At 47.0% G+C, this 21951-nt stretch overlaps 2 protein-coding genes across 8 annotated transcripts in view; one reads left to right on the top strand and one right to left on the bottom strand.

Annotated features, from left to right (window-relative positions):
• LOC137547348 (galactosylgalactosylxylosylprotein 3-beta-glucuronosyltransferase 1-like) overlaps window positions 1-21951 on the top strand; it is a 359516-nt gene that overhangs the window by 185064 nt on the left and 152501 nt on the right. For 4 of the 7 annotated variants that reach the window (XM_068270853.1, XM_068270855.1, XM_068270857.1 and 1 more), the window contains one exon: window positions 10148-10203. The exons of the other annotated variants lie outside the window; for them this stretch is intronic. The gene's annotated coding sequence lies outside the window, so the exon portion shown is untranslated. The remainder of the gene's footprint in view (window positions 1-10147; window positions 10204-21951) is intronic. 7 annotated transcript variants of the gene reach the window in all.
• LOC137545286 (uncharacterized) lies at window positions 3571-4212 on the bottom strand. The gene has a single exon (XM_068266399.1). It carries the CDS (start codon window positions 4210-4212, stop codon window positions 3571-3573), a length of 642 nt encoding a protein of 213 aa, XP_068122500.1.

Here is a 21951-nt window from a genome sequence, read left to right as displayed (position 1 = left end):
GGTTCACAGCACAGGTATGCAGTGGTGGGTTCACAGCACAGGTATGCAGTGGTGGGTTCACAGAACAGGTATGCAGCCAGACAGGATCAAGTTAAGCCTAACTAATCTTTCCCTGAGAGACAGTCTGCAGCAGCTCGCCCTACTCTCACTAACGCAGGCACACGAGTGAGCGTAATGGCCGCCGCTGCCTGCCTTATATAAGGGGGGGTGGGGCTCCAGGGGCTAGTGTAGCCTAATTGGCTACACTGGGCCTGCTGACTGTGATGTAGAGGGTCAAAGTTGACCCTCCATGTGCATTATGGGGCGAACCGAACTTCCGCAAAGGTTCGCCTGCGGGACGCGAACGCGAACCACTGAAGTTCGCATGGAACCGTTCGGCCCAACTCTACTTACTAAAACATCAATGCCGCAAACAACATTATATATTTCCCACTTATCAAGCAGGGACCAATCACATTGCCTGAGCTCCCAAGGGCCAACCAATCATCAAGGTCTGTCAAGGATGATCATGTCACAAAAGAGGAATTTCTTATCAGCGAGGGTCACACTGTAATCATTTCCTGTGTGAGTCAGGACTGAGTCAGCCACTTACATACCTGATGTTTAACTCTTTCAGGCAGAGAAAGAAAAAAAGGAACACAGCTTAGTTATCTGTGTGCTAGGCACTGTACATACCCATGTCTATCTCATCCTGTCATTTTGGGTATGCTTTAACCAGTGCACTGCCCAGTCACTAAAAATAGTATAAAGCAAAGACCAACAGTATTATTCTCAGTGAAAATACATTACTGAACATACATCACTCCTAAATAATTGAACATGTCATACTGTATATCGTAATAATTCTCAAGCCTATAGTAGTGTATCAAATAACTGGCTACAACCGCAGAATTCTGGGGAAGAAGGATACATTTGAGCTCAGTAACACAACCTTATTAACGAAAAGAAAATGACCTAATAGAATAGCAATAAGACGGTCTGCAACAACAAACCATATAAAACTCTAACTCCCAATCCCAAGATGCGGAATGTAATTAATAATAAAAAAAATACTACACATAGGCTCATAGGCAATTCCCTTTTTCTCTTGCGTTTTCACCTAGGTGATATTTTCACAACTTGTCATAAACTGCCTTTTAACCACTTAACGACCGCCTAACGCCGATAGGCGTCGGCGGGTCGTTAGTGGTATAGCATGGAAACGGCCGCTCGATCGAGCGGCCTTTCCATGCCAGTTCACGGAGACTGCCTCCGTGAACAGTGTGCGAGCCGCCGATCGCGGCTCGCACGCATAATGTAAACAGGCGGGGAAGGAATCCCCGCTGTTTACATCACACGGCGCTGCTGCGCAGCAGCGCCGTGACGTAGATCGGCGATCCCCGGCCTCTGATTGGCCGGGGATCGCCGGCATCTGATAGGCAGAAGCCTATCCTATCAGGCGCAGGACGGAACTCCGTCCTGCGCCGCTCCGAGGTAAAGGGAGAGGGAGGGAAAGCAGGGGAGCCCGGAAAACGCTGCGGAGGGGGGCTTTGAGGAGCCCCCCCCCCCGCAAATCAATAGTAGCCGGCGGCGATCAGACCCCCCTGCAGGACATCCCCCTAGTGGGGAAAAAAGGGGAGAAGTCTGATCGCCCTGCCACATTCCTGATCGGTGCTGCGGGCTGTAGAGCCCACGCAGCACCGATCAGTGCAAAATCCCCTGGTCCTTAAGTGGTTAAAGAGAAGCCGAGGTGGGTTCTAAGAACGCTATTTGCACACAGAGGCTGGGTCTGCATATAATGCCCAGCCTCTGTTGCTATACAGTTCCCCTCACATGCTCCCCCTGCACTCTGCTTGCCCCCCATAAATCATACGCCGATTTGTCAACACGCAGCGTGTGGCCAGCCAGCTGTTTACTTTTGGAAGTGTCAGTCTCTGCCGCTCCCCCGCCTCCTCTATAGCGCCGCTCTCCACCCGCGTCCCTATCCTCCACACTGATTGGAGGGAAGGGACGAGGGTGGGGACCGGTGCTATGGAGGAGGCGGGGGAGTGGCGAGAGTGACACTTCCAAAAGTAAACAGCCGGCTGGCCACACGCTGCATGTCGACAACTCGGCGTATGACTTATGGGGGGCAAGCAGAGCGCAGGGGGAGCATGTGGGGGGGACTGTATAGCAATTAGCAACAGAGGCTGGGCATTATATGCAGACCCAGCCTCTGTGTGCAAATAGCGTTCTTAGAACCCACCTCGGCTTCTCTTTAACCCACCAGAAAGCAAGCAAACACTCAGAATAAGATTGATAGTATGTTTTCACCAACTTTTGGATACTTTTTCAATTGTAAAATGCTGAAAAGTTAGTAAAATGCTGAAAAGTTAGTAAAATGCTGAAAAGCCAATTGGCGTGAACGCGGCGGCTCCCCAAGGACCCTCTAACGGCAATTGGCGTAAAGTCCTGTGGGCCTGTTTTGCAAGAGATCTCCACTTGAATGGCTCTGCTCCGTTATCAGACTCCCAGCGGCGATCGCTGCTAGGAGACTGTTAGACCGTCTATTTACATTGTACAGCAAAAGAATGGGAAGGCACAAGAGCGATCGGCTCTTATAGGCTGATACCTATGACAGCCGATTGCTGTGATTGGGGGGGAGGGAGAGCGGGGAAAAAAATAAATAAAAAAATAGGTAGTTTTATTAAAAATTAAACATAGCAGCAGCGATGAGAGCCCTCCAACAGAAATCTCTGTTGGTGGGCAGAAAAGGGGGGGGATCACTTGTGTGCTGAGTTGTACGGCCCTGCAGCGAGGCCTTGAAGCTGCAGTGACCTGAATTGTAAAAACTAGCCTGTCCCTAGGGGGGTGTAAGCCTATGGTCTTAGATAAGATGAAAATGATTCCCTGGGAGATAACTCAGGCGAAAGAGTTAATTTTATATATTCCATAATGTCTTCCCAAAGCCTTTCAAGATCATAGTTGTAGCCCAAAGGGCACTCGAAGCTAAAGTCACAAAAATCCCACATTTCGGCAAAGCTCTCCGTCTGCTCATAAGCCTCAGAAGTTAAATGCTCCATAGTTCTGACAAATATAATTTTCTAGGGATGGCAGATTTTTAATTATATGTCATGCCAGACTGTAATAAAATGTGAATGTTTACGGTAGCATAAATACTGTTTTCAGAAACCTTTGAAAGCATATAAAAACAAGAAAACTCAGCATTCAAAGATGAACTGAAATACCAAATCCTGGTGTTACCTTACAAAATGTATTATAGTTTACTGAAAGCTACCAGGGTAAAATGTCTGCAGAGACCAGATCGCTGCACAAGAGGGCACTGGATGTGAAAGAAAAGGCTAAGAAATGTGAGAAGAAGGGACTATTGCCCAAAAGGAGGGGACGGAACTGCTGCCCTAGAATGTGGCTTAATATATAAAAAGGAGGTGCTGCTCAGGGGAGGGGTGGTACACTGAAGGTGGTAGCTGCTGCTCAGGGGAGGGCTGGTACACTGAAGGTGGTAGCTGCTGCTCAGGGGAGGGGTGGTACACTGAAGGTGGTAGCTGCTGCTCAGGGGAGGGGTGGTACACTGAAGGTGGTAGCTGCTGTTCATTTTAGGGGTGGTACATGGGAGGTGGTAGCTGCTGCTCGGGAGGAGTGGTACACTGAAGGTGGTAGCTGCTGGCTGGGGGAGGGGTCGTACACTGAAGGTGGTAGCTGCTGGCTGGGGGAGGGGTCGTACACTGAAGGTGGTAGCTGCTGCTCAGGGGAGGAGTGGTACACTGAAGGTGGTAGCTGCTGCTCAGGGGAGGAGTGGTACACTGAAGGTGGTAGCTGCTGGCTGGGGGAGGGGTCATACACTGAAGGTGGTAGCTGCTGGCTGGGGGAGGGGTCGTACACTGAAGGTGGTAGCTGCTGGCTGGGGGAGGGGTCGTACACTGAAGGTGGTAGCTGCTGCTCAGGGGAGGAGTGGTACACTGAAGGTGGTAGCTGCTGCTCATTGGAGGGGCGGTACATGGGAGGTGGTAGCTGCTGTTCATTGGAGGGGCGGTACATGGGAGGTGGTAGCTGCTGCTCAGGGGAGGAGCGGTACAATGAACGTGGTAGCTGCTCCTCAGGGCAGGAGTGGTACACTGAAGGTGGTAGCTGCTGCTCAGGGGAGGGGTGGTACACTGAAGGTTGTAGCTGCTGCTCAAGGGAGGGGTGGTACACTGAAGGTGGTAGCTGCTGTTCATTGGAGGGGAAGTACATGGGAGGTGGTAGCTGCTGCTCAGGGGAGGAGTGGTACAATGAAGGTGGTAGCTGCTGCTCAGGGGAGGGGCGGTACACTGAAGGTGGTAGCTGCTGCTCAGGGGAGGAGTGTACATTGAAGGTGGTAGCTGCTGCTCAGGGGAGGGGTGGCACACTTAAAAAGGCAGCTGCTGATCTATAGGTAAGTGGTACACTGAACTATATATAGATCAGCAGCTGCCTTGTCCAGTGTTCCACCCCCTTCCCTAAGCAGCAGCTACCACCCTCAGTGTAACGCTGACACGAAGTCCTGGATCATGCCATGTCATGTGATCAGGACCCAGAATACCTGCAGGGAGTGAATCAGAGCCGCCAGTGGAGGAAGAAAAGAAGCTGTCCTGAACAGGTGACAATATATGCTCCCTGCCGCCCTCCCTGCTCTAGCCAGCCAAACGAGATTTGCCGGCAATGGTTTAGAATAACCCAGCAGCTTTCAAACAAAAAATATTGTTTTGAAGCTGCTAATGGGTTAAGCATCAATACATTTTAGACAAGAGGAAGCAACATGAATCAAACAAAGGTCCTCTGATTGGTCAGAACATTTACCCTTCCTCATCAGCAGTGACTGCTGGGCCGGCAATAGGTTCAGGATGCCTACAGACATCCAATTGTCGTCCAATCTTGCCTATAACAGTCAAAAGAGACTTCCCTATACCGTTCCCTCTCCGCCATTCATCCCGCATCCTGCTACCTTTACTCTGCTGCCTTTAGAGGTCAGAGCAGAGGATTCTGGGAAACCAGCCAAGATCTCGGCGTGTGTCATTATTTCACAGTTAGAGCGCCTGACCTCTAAACTGAGACGCTTGGCCGGTTAACCTGAGACACGTGAATGGAGCTGTTCCAGCCAGCAATTAGATCATAACGAGGATGCTGAATATGATAAATTGCGCGGCTTAACCCTTGCCATCCCGCAGGGGCAGCGGAAGGTGCGGCATACTAATCTGGTCCTCCCGGCGCTCTGCACCGATGCCTGTAAACAGGGCATCAATGATTCATACAAATTAAAAAGTGCTTCTGACAACGGCTGCATTATGCATGAGCATCGATCGGGGAACAGTTGTCGGAGTTTTAACTTCTTCCGAGATTGGAGGCTCAGCGTCTGGCCGGCCGGATCTCTCTCCTTTCAGGGCATCATCCGATATTCCCGGCGTGCGGTGAAGGACATGGGAGATAGTGCGCAGTGCAGCAGAGAACGCATGTCTCCGGTTACAGGAGCAAGACAGGATTTATTTCTGTGTGGCCAGACTGAGATCCAATAACTTGTATTATTTTCATGAACTGTAATCGTTCGTTTCTGAAATTCTGATGCACACACTAATCTTAAAGCAAACCTGTACTGAAAATGAAAAGTCAAAATAAACACACGCACGTCATACTTACCTCCCGTGTAGTCTACTCCTCAATCTCTTTCTCTTTTCCTGTGTCCCATCTGTCCACCGTGATCAATGGAATTCTCTGTCCTTCATTTTAAAAATGGCGATGACCCCGCAACAGCTTCCTGGTCAGCACACTGTTAAACTGTAATATTGTCCACTTGAGCTATAGGGAAACATGGACTTTACCTTGCACATCAGTTGTCCTTTCAGTTATAACAGAGCAACTGATATATAATTGACAGCAACTAATATAGTTCAGTTCTGACAAAATCTTGTCAGAAATGGTAGGAATCGTAAGAAAATGGTGAGCTTCTGAGAGGAACTGACAGCGAGGTAAGTATGTAATAATTATTAGCAGGTACATCATGTGTTCATTTTAAAAAATTTTATTCAATTCAGGTTCCCTTTAAGTTAAATGTAAAGTTAAACTGCCTGACGTCAGTTATCGCCTTTTCTCCTTTGGAAAAGGTCAGGTCAGAGACATCTACTCCTAGCTTTGGCTCTTGAGAGTTATCTCTTGGCTTATCTGGCGCTTGTCAAAATAGGTGCTTAGAGGTTACAGGAGGTAGAAAAAGATCTGTCGGAGGAATTTCAAAGATGGCATCCCTCAGCAGCCTTTGCAGCCAGTAGGTCAAATAGAAACAACCAGGGATGAAGCGAGGACTGGGAAGGCTGTATGGTATCCAGAACCTTTCCTCTACAAAGGAATGTATGAAAACTGAAGTGTATTTTTTGCTTTAGATTTTTTGTCAACCTCTATTGTGAAACATTTTAAAATGTAAAAATACCGTATTTTTCAGACTATAAGTCACACCTAGGTTTGGAAGCCAAAAACCAGCGGATCGTTCAGAAACAGCCTTATCATTCCGCCGACAGATTGTACACACGCTGTACTGTCTGCTGAAAACCCACCCGGCGGGAGGTGCCGATGGACCCGTCGTTGGCTGGAGTCAGGCATGTGTACGAGCCTTTAAGGTCCGTACACACGTCAGATTTGCGCAAACAACCTGTCGTTTGGACATCAAATCGGGCGTATGTACAGTCTGTCGTTCAGCTGATAAGAGTGGACTTGAGCGATCCGCCAAGCAGATCGCTCTTATCAGCTGAACGACAGACTGTACACACGCCCCATTTGACGTCCGAACGACCGGTCGTTTGTGCAAATCCGACGTGTGTATGTACCTTTAAGTATTTGGCAGCTTAGATGCGCTGCACCAGCACTAAGTACATCAATCACTGCTAACATTGTAAGTCTAAGCTCCGTGCAGACAGATATACACACAATAGGGGAGAGTAGGACGGGTGGAGCTCTCGTCATTGCCAATTAGCAGGCATATGTTCGTAGTGCTCGCTCTGCTACTCTGATAAGGCCCCTTAACTCTGACAAGGCCCTTAACTCTGACAAGGCCCCTTAAGTTTGATAAGGCACCGATAAGGCCCCTTAACTCTAATAAGGCACACTATGTGGCTTTTGAATCTGGCCCTAACACTTAGCGCCGGTTAGTGAATCAAGCCCAATGTGTCCCTAGCCGCAGCTCTGCTCTAAGCCTTTGTCCCTTGGTCCCATCCATAGCAGCCGGTGACCTGGCAAGGTCGGGCACTTCTGTGTCTGCGGGAGCGGCGCACGGCCCCGACGCTTGCGGTTGCGCTGTGCAGCGCACAGGCTGCTACGGAGGGGACACCGGCTCGGAGCGGAACTGTGGCAAGGGACACATAGGCTGCTAGGGGCAGCAGGAAGCCCCCAAGTACCGTATTTTTCGGAATATAAGACGCACTTTTTCTTCCCCAAAACTAGGGGGAAAAAGTGGGTGCGTCTTATATTCTAAAGGTACGGTATTTGGGCCCCAAAACATACTTACCGGTTCCTGCAGCCGCGATCCTGTCCTCCTCCGTCTGACTGCCGCCATCCAAGGGTCATCCGAGGGTCCCAGCTGTGGTCATCTGAGGGTCCCAGCCATCCCATCCAGAATCCCGGCTCTTCAGTGTCCCGTCGCCAGATCGTCTTCACTGCAGACAGCAGCCATGCGGTAATCACGCGCTGCTGCCTCGCCGACATCCTCCATGGTAACGGCGTCCTCTTCCTAGTTACGGTGCCCCCTTCTGTGTGTCGAGCGGCGCACGCATGACTTCAGGCGCACGTGCGCCGGGGTCACGCATGACGTCAGGCGCACATGCGCTGCTCATCACACAGAAGGGGGCACCGTAACTAGGAAGAGGACGCCGTTACCATGGAGGATGTCGGCGAGGCAGCAGCGAGTGATTACCGCATGGCTGCTGTCTGCAGTGAAGACGATCTGGCGACTGGGACACTGAAGAGCCGGGATTCTGGATGGGATGGCTGGGACTCTCAGATGACCACAGTTGGGACCCTCAGATGACCCTTGGAAGTCGTCAGTCAGGCGGAGGAGGACAGGATCGCGGCAGCAGGATCAGGTGAGATGCTGCAGGGGCAAAGTGTAGTGTAGTTTGTGTTGGGTGCAGGATTTAGTTAGTGTAGTGTAGTGTAGTTTGGGTTGGCTGCAGGGGTTAGTTAGTGAAGTGTAGTGTAGTAGTGTAGTGTAGTTTGGGTTTCTACAGGGGTTACTTAGTGAAGTGTAGTGTAGTTTGGGTTGGCTGCAGGGGTTAGTTCGTGTAGTGTAGTGTAGTGTAGTTGGTGGGGGCAGCAGGGGTAAGTGAAGTGTAGTGTAGCAGGATTTAGTGTAGATGAGCAGTTCAGCTTAGATAGAGACAGTTTTGGGGGGTTTAAAGGTCCATAAGACACCCCTGCAACATAGACGCACCTAGGTTTAGTTTTTTTTTTTTTCCTGATTTTTGCCTTCTAAATCTAGGTGCGTCTTATATGCCGGGGCGTCTTATATTCCGCAAAATACGGTAAGTAGATCTGTTTTTTTGTTTTTGAAAGCCTGATGTTTCCTTTAATATAGTTGGGAAGGCAAAAGGAGGTTCATCCCGGTACAAATAGGAAATACCTAATAAAGTGGACAATGAGTATATAAATATAATGTATAACAACGTAAAAATGTAATGATTGTAAAATAAACAGAAAACATAACAGTGCCTGAACGCTGGTCTAGGGACGGCCCTTTAGGACATTTAGAGTAATGTGTAATTTTCCTGCCTCCCTCTGAGACGCACAATCAGAAGCCATCTATCCCGAACAGGGCAAGACGGATCATTTCCACAGAATTATCCGCCGCGTAAATACATCATATAGATCAATTTGTGAGGCAGAGCTGACTGCGGGATATCCATGCGTCAATCCTCACAGACATAGATACAAACCCAGGGTAATGTATGGGCTAATAACCAGCGCCGTGACCTGCCAGAGACACACAGAACAGGATGATGCATGAGTTTAATACACAGTAATTACACAACGCTCACTCTCTGCCAAGGGGGACCAGACCAGAGAGGATTCTGGGAGGAAGGATAGAACGAGCACTTGCAGTCAGGTAGATAAAATGTTTTGCCCGTCTCCAAGATCTAATGCGCAGCTGTCGTTCCCCCCCTTCTCCCCAACCAGCTGCACAAGTGAAATAGGCCACATTTGTAAAAATATGACCTTCACACGCAGGGCTGTGGAGTCGGTACAAAAATCTTCTATGAAACCTCTGACTCCATGTACCCAAAATTGCTCCGACTCCTCAGCCCTGTTCACATGGGAGAAGTGACTCCACCTCCTTGACTTGCTCCTGTGTACTGGCTGGTATGGAAGAACAGGCAAAAATGTTATTCACAACCAGATTGAGGAAGTATCGGAAGGATGTAGAGGAGCGTGGAGCACTGTGACCAGAGGCAGCAACCAAGATGAGTTCACTCTCTCTGCCGCGTCCAGAAGGAGTTAGTTCTGGTGTGGTTATCCTTACTGGCTGGGCACTTGCTAGCACTCTGCACAGGCACGCCCGCGACTTGTCGCTGTTTTCTGCTGCTAACCGCACTCCGTGTCTAATGTCACACGTAAAGTTACCAACGCTGCCACATGGTGTTTCCTAGCGGCTAGAGCCAGACACTCTCCGATAGGCCTCAGCCTAGGTGTCTCTCTGCAAATCTGGAAAGAGCTGCAATGAGAAGAGACCCCACACAATCCTCCATCTTCAAGTACACCATTTGGGTTGTAACATCCAAAAATAAAAATAAAAATTGCCCCAAAAAATAGTATATCCTTTTTTTTTTCTAAAATAGGTCCTTACATGTACCCCATTTTTTTATTTTTTTCCTTTTATCTTGGTGCCTGTACGTAACTGCAGGAACTGTGCAGTACCAGTGGGATTGTGAGATTTATTTTTTTTGTTACAGTAACAAGCTTATCTCAGAATGCAGATAAAACTTCCTCTTTCGGATAAGATAAGGACACTATGACCAAAAAGTAATTGAATTCTCCCTCCCTTTCCCTTTAAAGTATTTACACAGTGATGTAAGCCTGCTGTCTAGAGTGGATGTTTGATGTAGGAGGGACAGTAAGCTGTGGCAGTAGGGAGGGAACATTAGCACTAAGCTGGGTTTATGTATCTCTATTTCAGAGCGCCAAACCGCTACATAGCTCAGACACTATTCTCGTATTGACCCGAGGAAGCAGGTAGGTTCTGTAAAACACGTTGTATTTTTATTGGTGTCTAACAATGCAAATCTTACCCTCCCATCACCAGGTAAGTTCCTATTACTTACCTCCACTGCTCACTACATACTGCATAGCTCCCAACTGTCCCTCTTTTGGAGGGACAGTCCCTCTTTGGGAGCCCTGTCCCTCTGTCCCTCTTTCCTCCTCATTTGTCCCTCTTTCAGGACTTTGTCCCTCTTTCTATGTAAGTATATATATTTCTTTACTAAAAGATGTGCTTGGTTGACTCTAAACTGTATTCCCATCTTTTAAATTGATATGTTACTAATTTTAAAATGTTAATATGAAGGAAAATGAACCAGGATAGAAAGGACCAGTGTGGTTTGTATTATAAAGCAACATATTTTTCTTATGAAATCTTTATGGTATGTGTGACTGGGGGTGTGATGGAGGCGTGATCAGGGGTGTGGCCTAAGTGTCCCTCTTTCTCATCTCAAAAGTTGGGAGGCATGCTATTGTATCGCCATCGTGGCTCCTCCTCCCATCTTGCACTAATTAAAACAATGACATTTAATAACGAGCTATTGGTTTCTAGCCTGTCCATGCCGAAAGCTGTGCAATCCAATTCCTGCGACTGGAGGTGCCCTGCTAAAGAAGAGCTAAATAAACTGACTGCAGCCATCTATTTTCCTTCAGAATGAAATGCGCCTCAGCCTAGAATAGGCATATCTCACCTTCTCATTAAAACAGCTGTCTCTTCGCCTCCTCGACATACAGACAGCGAGCGCTCAGTCCCCCCGCCCCCCATTATATGGTTGCTAGGAGTAAATGAGTTGTGGAATATATTAGAGTGGATATTTGCCACCATTCTCTCCTCTTATCAGAGAGAAAGCAATCAGAGATGCGGGGAGGCAGGACGGTCCGCAGCGGCGGGTGATTACGTGCGATCGCCCCAGGGGGATGCTCAGATAACACGCTCCCTAATTCGGCCGAATCTGCCAAGAAATGCAGAACCCGCACTTCTCTCCATCAATTATTTTCCAAGCAGGACCGTGAGGAGGCAAAATAAAGCGATACTTGAAAAAAAAGAGTTCTAGGCAAAATTCAGGAATAAATACATAATGAGGACATTTTTTTTTTCTACATCTGCTGTTTGATTTGAGATGCGGCGGAGAAATTCATCCTCTTCTGTGTTTCTGGACCGTGGGAGAAGCAATTATAGCCTGTCTGTGAAGAGGAGTGGATTGGAGGAAAGGCAGGAGAGTACGAGGCCTAGGTCAGCAGGCGTTTGGGGCTGCTACCTTGTTTTATCTATGTTTGTACTTGGATCTGTAACTTTGTTTTCGTAATCTGTGGTTCTTATCTTCCCCCCCCCCCCCCCCCCCCCCCCAAGGAAGCACATTAAGGGCTTGATTCACAAAGCGGTGCTAACCTACTTAGCACGACTAAAGTCTTTAGACGTGCTAACCAGGGTGCTAAGTAGGTTAGCACCGGATTTCTAAATCAGATCGCGCGCTAAGTTTTTCGCGCAAAGTTCTATGCGCGCGCTAAGTCCCATAGGCTTTAATGGGCACTTCGCGTGGAGCGCCCTACGCTCTAGTTTTATGCGCATAAAGTTTTGTGCACAAAAACCTAGTTTAGACGTGCTAAGGGGGTTTTCACAGGCGTGCTAACAGTTAGCACCGCTTTGTGAATCAAGCCCTAAGAGTGAATCCCAAACTCTGGTATTTCCATCAAGGGCCAGTCCAAGATTCTGGCATTCCTATCAAGTGTCAAACCCAAACTCCAGTAATCTCATCTAGCAACAGTCTAGCAACCCCATCTAGCAACAGTACCAAAATGGAGGGTCTGTCCCAATCTCAGGTACTCTAATCAAAGATCAGTCCCAAACTCAAGTACCCCCTTCAAGGGTTAGTCCAAAACTCAAGCATCCCCATTAAGGGCCAGTCCCATGCGTTGGTACTTCCACTGATTCAGTGCCAAGCACTAATACCCTCATTCAGGATTGGTCCCAAACTCTGGTATCCCCAATAAAAGGCAGTCCCAAACTCTGGTACTTCCACTAAGAGGCATCACCAAGCTCCAGTATAGTAATTGAGGGCCAGTCTCAAACTCCAGTACTCAAGCTGAGGGTAAGTCCCAAACTCAGTTTCACAGGTCCACTTCTACCGTCAAGGGTCAGCCCCAAACTCTGGTATCCCCATCAAGAGCCAGTCCTAAACTCAAGCAACACCATCAAGCATCAACCCTAAGCTCGGGTATCTGTATGAAGGGTCAGCCCCATCAAGAGTCAAACTCTGTTAGTTCCATCAAGGGTCAGTTCCAAAGTCTGGTATCACCATCAAAGGTCAAGCCCAAATTCTGGTATCCCTATCAAGGGTCAAACTCAAACCCTGATATTACCATCAAGGGTCAAAGTGTGGTAGCCCCACCAAGCATCAGTCCCAACCTCTGGTACCCCAACTCCCAACTGAGGGTCAGTCCTAAACTTAGGTACTCCAACTAAAGGTCATCCCCAAAACTTCGGTACTCTCGATGAAGGGCAAGCTCAAACTGGTACTTCCACTGAGAGTCAGCCCCCAGCTCCAGTACACAAATTCAGGCTCAATCTCAAACATAGGAACGGTACTCCAAAAACTCTGCAATGCTAAAAATAGCCTTCTGAGATTTCCACGGTGATGCACGGTAATCTCCCTTCTGGCTGCAAGCCAAGCAGGACGTAAGGCTCTCTAGCGCTCACTTCCTGTGGCCGAAATTAGAATTGTGCGGAAGTTTATTGAAAAAGTATGCAAACAGTTTTAAAAAGCTGCATCACCATAGACTTAAGGAGGCCACACACGATACAATAAAATGATCCAACTTTACAGTAATTCGATAAAAACGATCGGATCTCCCGAAAAAATCAAAAGCTTTTTTTCATTCAGGTTCCCGTTTTCTTCGATTTTTATTGATCCGCAATGCTAGATATTTTTCTTCAATCTTTTTGAAGATTGTATGGTGTGTGTTAGATTGTCAATTTATTAATAAACACAACCTAGCAATTTTGTCAGAGTTTCCAATCATTTTTATCAACTGGGGAAAAATTTAACATACGTGTGTGGTACATTGGTCATTATTTTGGACTGTTACAGTCAGAAAAATTGATTGCAATTCTTAAATTGAACAGATATTTAAGAAATTGTATGGTGTGTGGCCACCTTTAAAGAGACTCTCAAGCCTTACAAAATATCTATTTTTACTTACAATTCCTGTTGAGAAGTTTGGCACTAGCTGAAAGCCGCGATCCAGCGGCTGAATGATGCCTCTTTCCCCCAAAATCCCCGAGGCATAAATCCACAATTTTCTTGGTCGTGAATTTTGCTGCCTGGGGAGGCAGGGCTTAGAGCTGTAGCTCTGCCTCCATGTGCGTCAATCTGCATGCGGATCTCCGCCTCTCCCCGCCCCTCTTAGTGAAGGAAGACTGAGAGGGGCGGGGAGAGGCGGCGGTCAGAGCAGATTGACACAGCAGAGGCAGAGCTATGGCGGAAAGCTCTGCCTCTAACAGGAAGCGATCCCCAGATTTTGCCCCGGGTATTTGGGGGGCAAAGAGGCATCATTCAGCTGTGGGATAGCGGCGTTTCAGCAAGGGCCATACTACTCTAGAGGAATTGTAAGTGAAAATAGATGGGTGCCATCTAAGCTAGGACACCTCTCGAGCTCTAATTCTGGTTTGTGTTTCAGGAGATGTGGCTCCTCAGGGAGTATGGTACACACCTTCTGGTCTTGTTCTCTACTTTCTAGATATTGGTCCAAGGTCTTCAGGCTATTTTACTCTTCAAGGTCCACATACCTAAAGATCCTTGGTCCGCCTTGTTGCACTTTAAAATAGAATCCCTAAACAGAGACCAGCGGGCATTGGCACATTTTATTTTAGTGGCAGCTAAGCAGAGCATTGCCCGAGCCTGGAGAACACAGTTTGTCTTTTTCGTTGAGATGAAAAGCAGAGTTACAGCATTTATGAATCAAGAAAAAATAGCGGCTATTTTTGAAGATAAGGTTGATATATTTGTCAAAATTTGGCATCCTTGGCGCCTGTTTGTTGGTCTCTCTTGAGGGATGGTTCTTTGCAAACTAAAATGACCTAATACAACTTACGGTAGCTCTGCCTTTTGACACACTTGCCCCCCCCCCCCCCTTCTCTCTTTCTGTTTTCTTCTGTTACTTTTACTTTTAGTTTCTTCTGACCTTATTTTCTTTTGGCCTCTTGGCCCCAACTTTGTATTTCTGGTTTGACTCATGACCACGCTGTGATGTATCCCCATTTACTTTAAGTGATTTTGATTGAGATGCCTTGGCAGGACTAACGGATGCTCCCTATCTGGACTCCAGAATAATGTTTGTTTCTGGCTCATGTGTCAAACCTTTGTTATATAATGTTCTGCGACCTAATATGAATGTTATCCCCTTTTTGTTATGAAAAATCAAAATCCATAAACATTTTGAAACAGAAAGTAGATATTTTTTAAGGCTTCAGACTCTCTTTGAATGACTTACGGTCAGCACGCCGGCCCCTAACGTTGCCCGTGCATCAAATTGGAGACTTGCGGCGCATTGCACCGCAGCAGGTATGAAATGCACCATAGACTTGCATTGGTTTAGCGTTACCCTGCGGCAAAACAGGGTTATACAATGCACCAGTGTGAAGGGGGCCTGAGCGCAGAAGTATTGACAATAATTAAAGATAGATTTTACACGCTGATGATAATACATGAACATTTTCACCCTCCATCATCTTCCCAGCGCTGGACCTCAGTGTTACAGGTGAGGACGTTTTCTCCGGACCCGTCCTTGAAGGAACCTTGCGGCGCTATTTACATAGAACGCACCAGCAGATCTTCGCTCCCTGCGGGATTCCGCCACTGACACAATTAACTTCCTAAAGCCGCAGAGCTTATTTGATTTAAAGCGGCCAAATCCTTAATTAGTCCGATAGCATCGACTGCCACTAAACCAGCGCTCGGGGGGACCCTTCAGTAGCCATTGATTGAAAGGGACGGCTTGATGAGGATTTGCAGACTGATGACTACACAGTTCTTCGGGGACCTTGAGGTTAAACGTCATCCCTGTCCAAGGCGAGCCTATGGTCCATTACAGGCAGTCATCGATCCGACACCAACCCTCTGTCAACACACAGTGATTACCCAGAGGCCAGTTTATCAGGTGACAGAGCTAATATTAGGCTGCGGACGCTCTCCAGGGATGAGCTGTATGCACACTCGGGGCTGTATTCTGAGCTCCCTCGGGTGTGTAATTGTGTGCAGACCTCTCATTCTCTCTAGAGCGAGCTAAACAGGCAAAAGTTACCAGCCCTTGTCAACCAATAGCAGCCAGTCTTTAAAGCGGACCTCAGAACTTCTCTGCTCTAGAAGATAAGCAACAGCATAACAGCCTTAAAAAGAAAAACATTTCTTTGTTACAGCTGATACAAATACTGCAATACATCTACAGTGTGTCTACTTCCTGCTTTTACGGAAGCCGACATAGGGTTAACATCCTGTGTTTACAAATTAGCTGCTTTGTGGAGGCAGCCAGCTGACACAACTGAGAGATCAAATTACAACTTGTGATTAGTCACAGATGAGGGGGAATTAGACAGGCTAAACCAGGCAAGGAGCAAACTTGGCCCTCCAGCTGTTACGGAACTACAAATCCCACAATGCATTTGCCATTATGAGTCATGACTGTGGCTGTCAGACTCCTGCAATGCATTGTGGGACTTGTAGTTCTGTAACAGCTGGATGGCCAAGTTTGCCCATGCCTTTGCTAAACTCTGTAAATACATACAGGGTGCATTTCTCTATGTTTACCTTCTGCCCTGTGCAAGAGTTCAGCTCCACTTTAAAGGACAACTAAAGTGAGACGGATACAGAGGCTGCCATATTTATTTCCTTTTAAACAATGCCAATTGCCTGGCTGTGCTGCTGATTCTTTAATACTTTTAGCCGTAGGCCCAGAACAAGCATGCAGATCAGAAGTTTCTGACTGAAGTGTAACAGGATTAACCGCATGCTTGTTTCAGATGTGGAATTCAGACTCTACAGATGCATGAAAGATCAGCAGGGCTGCCAGGCAACTGGTATTGTTTAAAAGAAAGTAAGTTTGGCAGCCTCCATATTCCTCTCAGCAAACAAAAATCAAGTGGGCGTATCAGTCTGAAGATGGGCGAGCTGCTTGCAGACCCACCATGGACCCGGATTGGGGGGGGGGGGAAGACAAAGGCACATTACATGGTAGGACCAGAAGCAGAGATGGCGGTGCTAGGTAGCTTTTCTATAGATTTGATGCTGTAATCTATTGGAAATCAAGGTACAGTGTGTGTGTAAGTTATAGATCCCTCTCTGGATCAGAATAGATCAGGGCAGGATCTATCAGATGGTCGATTTTGTGGCCATGGAGAATTTATGTCCCCTTGCAGTGGTTAAAGTATACCTGGCGCTTCCTCCAGCCCCATCCGCTCGTATCGCTCCGACGCCGCCGTCCTTCGGTACCGGGTCCCGTCGCTGCCGTCAGTCGGAGCCAGTCTAACGTAAGAGAAGGGCGTCCTCTACCTATCTCCCCAGCAGCCGCTGGAGAGATACTCGAAGAGCGCTCTTCTCCGGCGTAGACCGGCTCCGGCTGACATCAGCGACGGGACCCGGTACCAAAGCTATGGCAGCGGAGGACGGCGGCGTGGGAGCAATCCGAGCAGATGGGGCTGGAGGAAGCCCCAGGTATGTATACAATATTTTTACTTATGTGAGTTCTGGTTTCCTTTAAGACATTTCTGCATGTCTTACATGGATGGCCATAGGGATAGCATAATGCCCTTAGTCTTGCTATAGTAGTCGTTTAATTCCTTAGCAGACAGTTTATTTAGAGGATTGCAAGTGCTCCAGGCCAATTTCTTTTAGCACATTTTTTTTTATTTCATATTTGTTACATTTCCCTGCTTCTAATTAGTACTGCTGTAATGTGTATTTATGGCCACTTGTCACTAGGGGGCAGTGTGAGACAATAACAGAGAACTTCTGCTTTCAGTTTCTATATTATTCTGCTAGTAGAGAGAGATCAAAGCATTCCAAGAATTTACAGCACAACAAATTCTGCCGACTGAGGTCAAAAAGCAGTGTGCTTTTAAAAACATTGATTGATTGATTGATGACTATTAATGCTGCTAATGAGATAAAGAGACTCTGAAGTCTCCAGAAAATGCAGTTTTTATTTTACAATGTTGTTAGGCATGATTGCCCCCTCTGAAACGCTGCATCCCCGCGACTGAAGTCTCAGTTAATACCCCCAAAACCTCCAGGGGAAGATTCGGGGATCGCTTCTGCATAGAGGCAGAGCTTTGAGCGGTAGCCCTGCCTCTCCTGCGTCAATCTGTGCCAATCTCCGCCTCCTCCCCGCCCCTTTCAGTCTTCTTTCACTGAGAGGGGCGGGGGAGAGGCGGTGATCAGCGCAGATTGATGCGCATGGAGGCAGAGCTACAACCCAAAGCTCTGCCTCCCCGGCAGCAAAATCTGCGACCAGAAAAGTCGTGGATTTTTGCCCTGTGGTTTTGGGGGGATTAATTGAGATTTCAGGATGCAGCTTTTCAGAGGGGGCATTCATGCATAACAACAATGTAAAATAAAACTGTATTTTCTGGTGGCTTCAGAGTCTCTTTAACCTATTTTGGTTCCTGGACGTAGTTTATACATCCAGGAACCATGCGCGCTACCGCGCGCTCCCGCGGCTGATCACGCGCGTGCACGCGCACTCCCGGCCGCGGATTCGGTAGCCACGGAATCAATGTATCGGGCTACGGTGCCCGATCACTGATTCCTCTACCCCGCTGAAAAAGCTACAGCTTCTCTCGGAAGTTGTGCTTTTTCTGGCTGTTCCTTCCCGATGCGTCACTCTAAGCGTGTGTTACGCTTAGAGTGACGTCATGTAAACAAACTCATGGTCGCCATCTTGTGGCCAAAAAGTAATACCACACCTGAAAGAAAAAAAAAAGAAAAAGCAACACACATTTACATTATAAACCTATAGTTTACATCCCACCCTCCCAAAACTACCCAAATAAAATGTTTACTATAAAAAAAAACCATTACAATAAAAAAAAAAACATGTAAATATTTACCTAAGGGTCTAAACTTTTTAAATATCAATGTAAAGATGAAATATTTCTATATTTTTTTTATTTTAAACTTGTAAATAGTGATAGATGCAAAATGGAAAAAATGCACCTTTATTTCCAAATAAAATATTGTCGCCATACATTGTGATAGGAACATAATTTTAACGGTGTAATAACCGGGACATATGGGCAAATACAATACGTGAGTTTTAATTATGGAGGCATGTATTATATTAAAACTATAATGGCTGAAAACTGAGAAATAATGAATTTTTTCAGTTTTTTTCTTATTCTTCCTGTTAAAATGCATTTACAGTAAAGTGGCTCTTAGCAAAATGTACCCCCCAAAGAAAGCCTAATTGGTGGCGGAAAAAACAAGATATAGATCAGTTCATTGTGATAAGTAGTGATAAAGTTATAGGCTAATGAATGGGAGGTGAACATTTCTCACGTGAAAACGACGGAACGCGAATGGGTTAAATATGATGCACAGGGATGCTAAAATTTTACTTCCTGATTTGCGCACCGAATGACTCACACAGGAAGCAGGAAAATTGTCGCTTATCTGTAGTGCTCCATCCTGTCCCAATAGCTGCAAATAAATGGAATTCAACCATTTAAACAGTAATGGTAGCTCCTCGCACGTTGAAACAGAGAAGTAATTCCTAAGAGGGCGGTTTGTATAGCAGCAACAGCAGTATATATGTTAAGTAATAACCGAGCACCTCTAAATAAGCATTACGCGTGTGGCTACTGCAGTAATTCAGACCATCTAATTTGCCGTTATCCATTGGGCATCTCTAGTAAATAATGTATGCAGTCAGCAGCCTGCAGGAAGACGAGTCAATGGCCCATTTGATTGGAAAAGACACTTGAATTAAGAAATGTATCAGGGCTGTGAGGATGTCTCTGGGCTAGAGATGAATCCTTTTTCTCATTAGTTCTTGCGGTGGCGGCAGGTCACAAGCAATAATCTCCATGCTGAGGCATCTGGCAGGTGTGTGCTGCATCTCATCACCGCTCTGCACTTATACAGGGCCAGGAAGTCCTCCCAATCGAACATTAAATGCAGTGATTGGGTGAAATAACGCCTTTTTATTTCACAGCACTTTGGCCAAACTACAGCAAAATCCTATGTGATAAAACCCCTCTGTCCCTGCGTCATCCTCCTGTCCATGCGTCATCCTCCTGCCCCTGTGTCCGTGTGTTTTAGCTACTGCGCATGTGTAGCCATTGGGACACTAGGAGGACGGAGGTGGCTGGGGGGGGGGGCGTGGTCACATGTGCTTGGGCGTGTGCGCATGCGCGCTTACATGCGTCATCGGTCGCAGGGGCGGGAGGGGAGGGGGTTGTGAGGGACTAGAGCCTGTTATCTTAACGGTGTTACGTCCATCTAATTATAAATAAAACTGCACTGCCTGCGGGATGTCCCTACCTCACTGTCCCCTAATTTAATCCAAGGCCGGCTCTAGACTTTTTGCCGCCTGGCACTTCGCTTACCTCCAAAACAGCATCTCCTCCCTGCTGGCCCGCAGCATCTGATCCCCAGGATGCAATGTATGTGCTGCACTGGCGCACCAGCCACACATGAAGTCCTGCTTCCTCTCTGAATACAGCGGCGGCTCATGTGACCCAGCAGCACGTAACAGGTCACATGAGGCACTGCTGTAGCCATGGATACAGGGTGCTGGATGGGCAGATGGAGATTCCAATGCTGGGAGTAGGTTAGTGAAGCTGCGCCGCGCATCTTTTGAGGGGGAGCAAGGGAGTGCTGGGAGGGACATTTGGGGAGGGGAGGCCCCTCTTGCCACCCTCCAATTGAAGCACGTAATTCATGCTGCTTCATGGAAGAACTGCCCCTGATTTAACTTGTAAAATAACAATGCCCAGAGAGCTCATGGTGAATCATGACCTCCAGGAAAGTAAAAGGGGCTAAAGGAGACCGAAAAAGCCCTCCTACTAAAATGCAACGCTGAATATCCTATAGTACTGGTACACAGGTAACAGATTGTGGAGATATTCTGTCAGTATAGTTGGGTAACTCCTGCTAAACTGTGGCGAAAATAACATAGTAAATTGAATTGCTTATTTATTTATTTTTCACGACTAAATTACTTAGTCAGTGTTTTCCCATTGTGTAATCTTTCCTCTCTCTGATTTACACTCTGAAATGTATGTGACATCTTTAGATCTGCCTGGTGGTCTGTTCGAAATGTAGGTTTTCTGAGAGTTCTATGCACCAAGGGGGATTCTGCTTTCTTGGCAGTTGGAAACAGCTGTTATTTCCCTTAATGCAACAGAGTTCACAGACAGGAAGCTGTCAGGCCCATGGTCCTGACATCACACTGTGGGAGGGGTTTCAGCACAATATCAGCCATACAGAGCCCCCTGATGATCTATTTGAGAAAAGGTAAACATTTCTCGTGGGGAAAGGGGGTATCATCTACTGATTGGGATGAAGTTCAGTCCTGAGTTCTATCATACAGGAGGTAAGTGTCTGCTCACCCCTCTTTTTAGCCTTACAATTATTTTAACCTCCTCCTAGGTGCCTCCATACCCTTTACTATTGTGTATTTTTTTGTACAGTGACTATTCAGTCGGGTTGTACTGTAATGTCCATCTCCCCTTCAACAGCAAGTGTGGAGACCTGAGTTGGTGACAAGTTTTTTCCCACATACATCTATGGTTGCAGCTTAGCAACCCCTTGTGTGAATACAAATCTGTATAGGGCATCTCCAGATGTCCATGCTTCTGCACTTAGAGGCTCCTGTATGGCCTGTGCTTGGTCAAGAGCTTTTGACTCATCTAGCCATAGAACATTCTTCCATTATTTCCCTCTTCAGTTCTCTGTGACTTCATTCACTGTGGTTAATTTTGCAATATTAATAAGTCAACCAATCAAAAAAATGGGGAGAAAAGATGATGCTCAGCTCCTCAGCCCCGCTCCTTAAGGTTCCCGCTTCTCCTCTCCTTTCATTCCTTGTTGTCACCACTGTGATGACCCAGCAGTGCCCTCATCTTAGGTGGCCATGGTCCCATCATTTCTGTTCCTCAATCGTACGGTACAGGGTGGCTTTGATTGACACCCACTCACCGGAGTGGAAAGCTGGAGGATCAGGGTAAGTGGAGACCAGTGGATGGAGATAATCGTTGAAGACCTCACAGTTGGATTGGGCAAGAAGAAACCTGGAAATGAAGTAGAGAAGTCAAGAGACCAGAATGCAGTGAATTATTCAGGATACCCTCTTTTACATTGGATATCCTGGTTTCAGGATCAGAACTATTTTGTAGCTATACAAGTAGACCCTGACTTATGAGACAAATGGAAATGTGAAATTTGACGCTATGGGAACAAGCAGGCCTCTGGAATCGAAGTCGAGGAGTTGTAGCAGTTTTGGGTACCTGGAGTCGGAGTCAGTGGTTTCAGAAACTGAGGAGTCGGATTCAGGTGATTTTTTTTTTGTACCAAATCCACAGCCCTGGGATCAAGTCAGATTTTTTTTTTCAAAAAGATCTTGTAGTTTCTGAGAAAATTGATTTTAAAAAGGTCAAAGAAAAATGGTTTCTAAACTCGGTATAATGACATTTTACTGGGATGCACTATACTATATAGTAAGTGGCGAGTT

The sequence above is a fragment of the Hyperolius riggenbachi genome, chromosome 2 (assembly GCF_040937935.1).
Source record: "Hyperolius riggenbachi isolate aHypRig1 chromosome 2, aHypRig1.pri, whole genome shotgun sequence".
In the NCBI taxonomy this organism is placed as follows: domain Eukaryota; kingdom Metazoa; phylum Chordata; class Amphibia; order Anura; family Hyperoliidae; genus Hyperolius; species Hyperolius riggenbachi.
Note: the sequence above shows the minus strand (reverse complement) of the source record. Positions and strands in the feature narration are given on the sequence as shown.

Bases quoted from the DNA above. Each gene is read 5' to 3' on its own strand.
- LOC137545286 (XM_068266399.1), bottom strand. From the start codon at position 4,212: ATGTACTTCCCCTCCAATGAACAGCAGCTACCACCTTCAGTGTACCAC.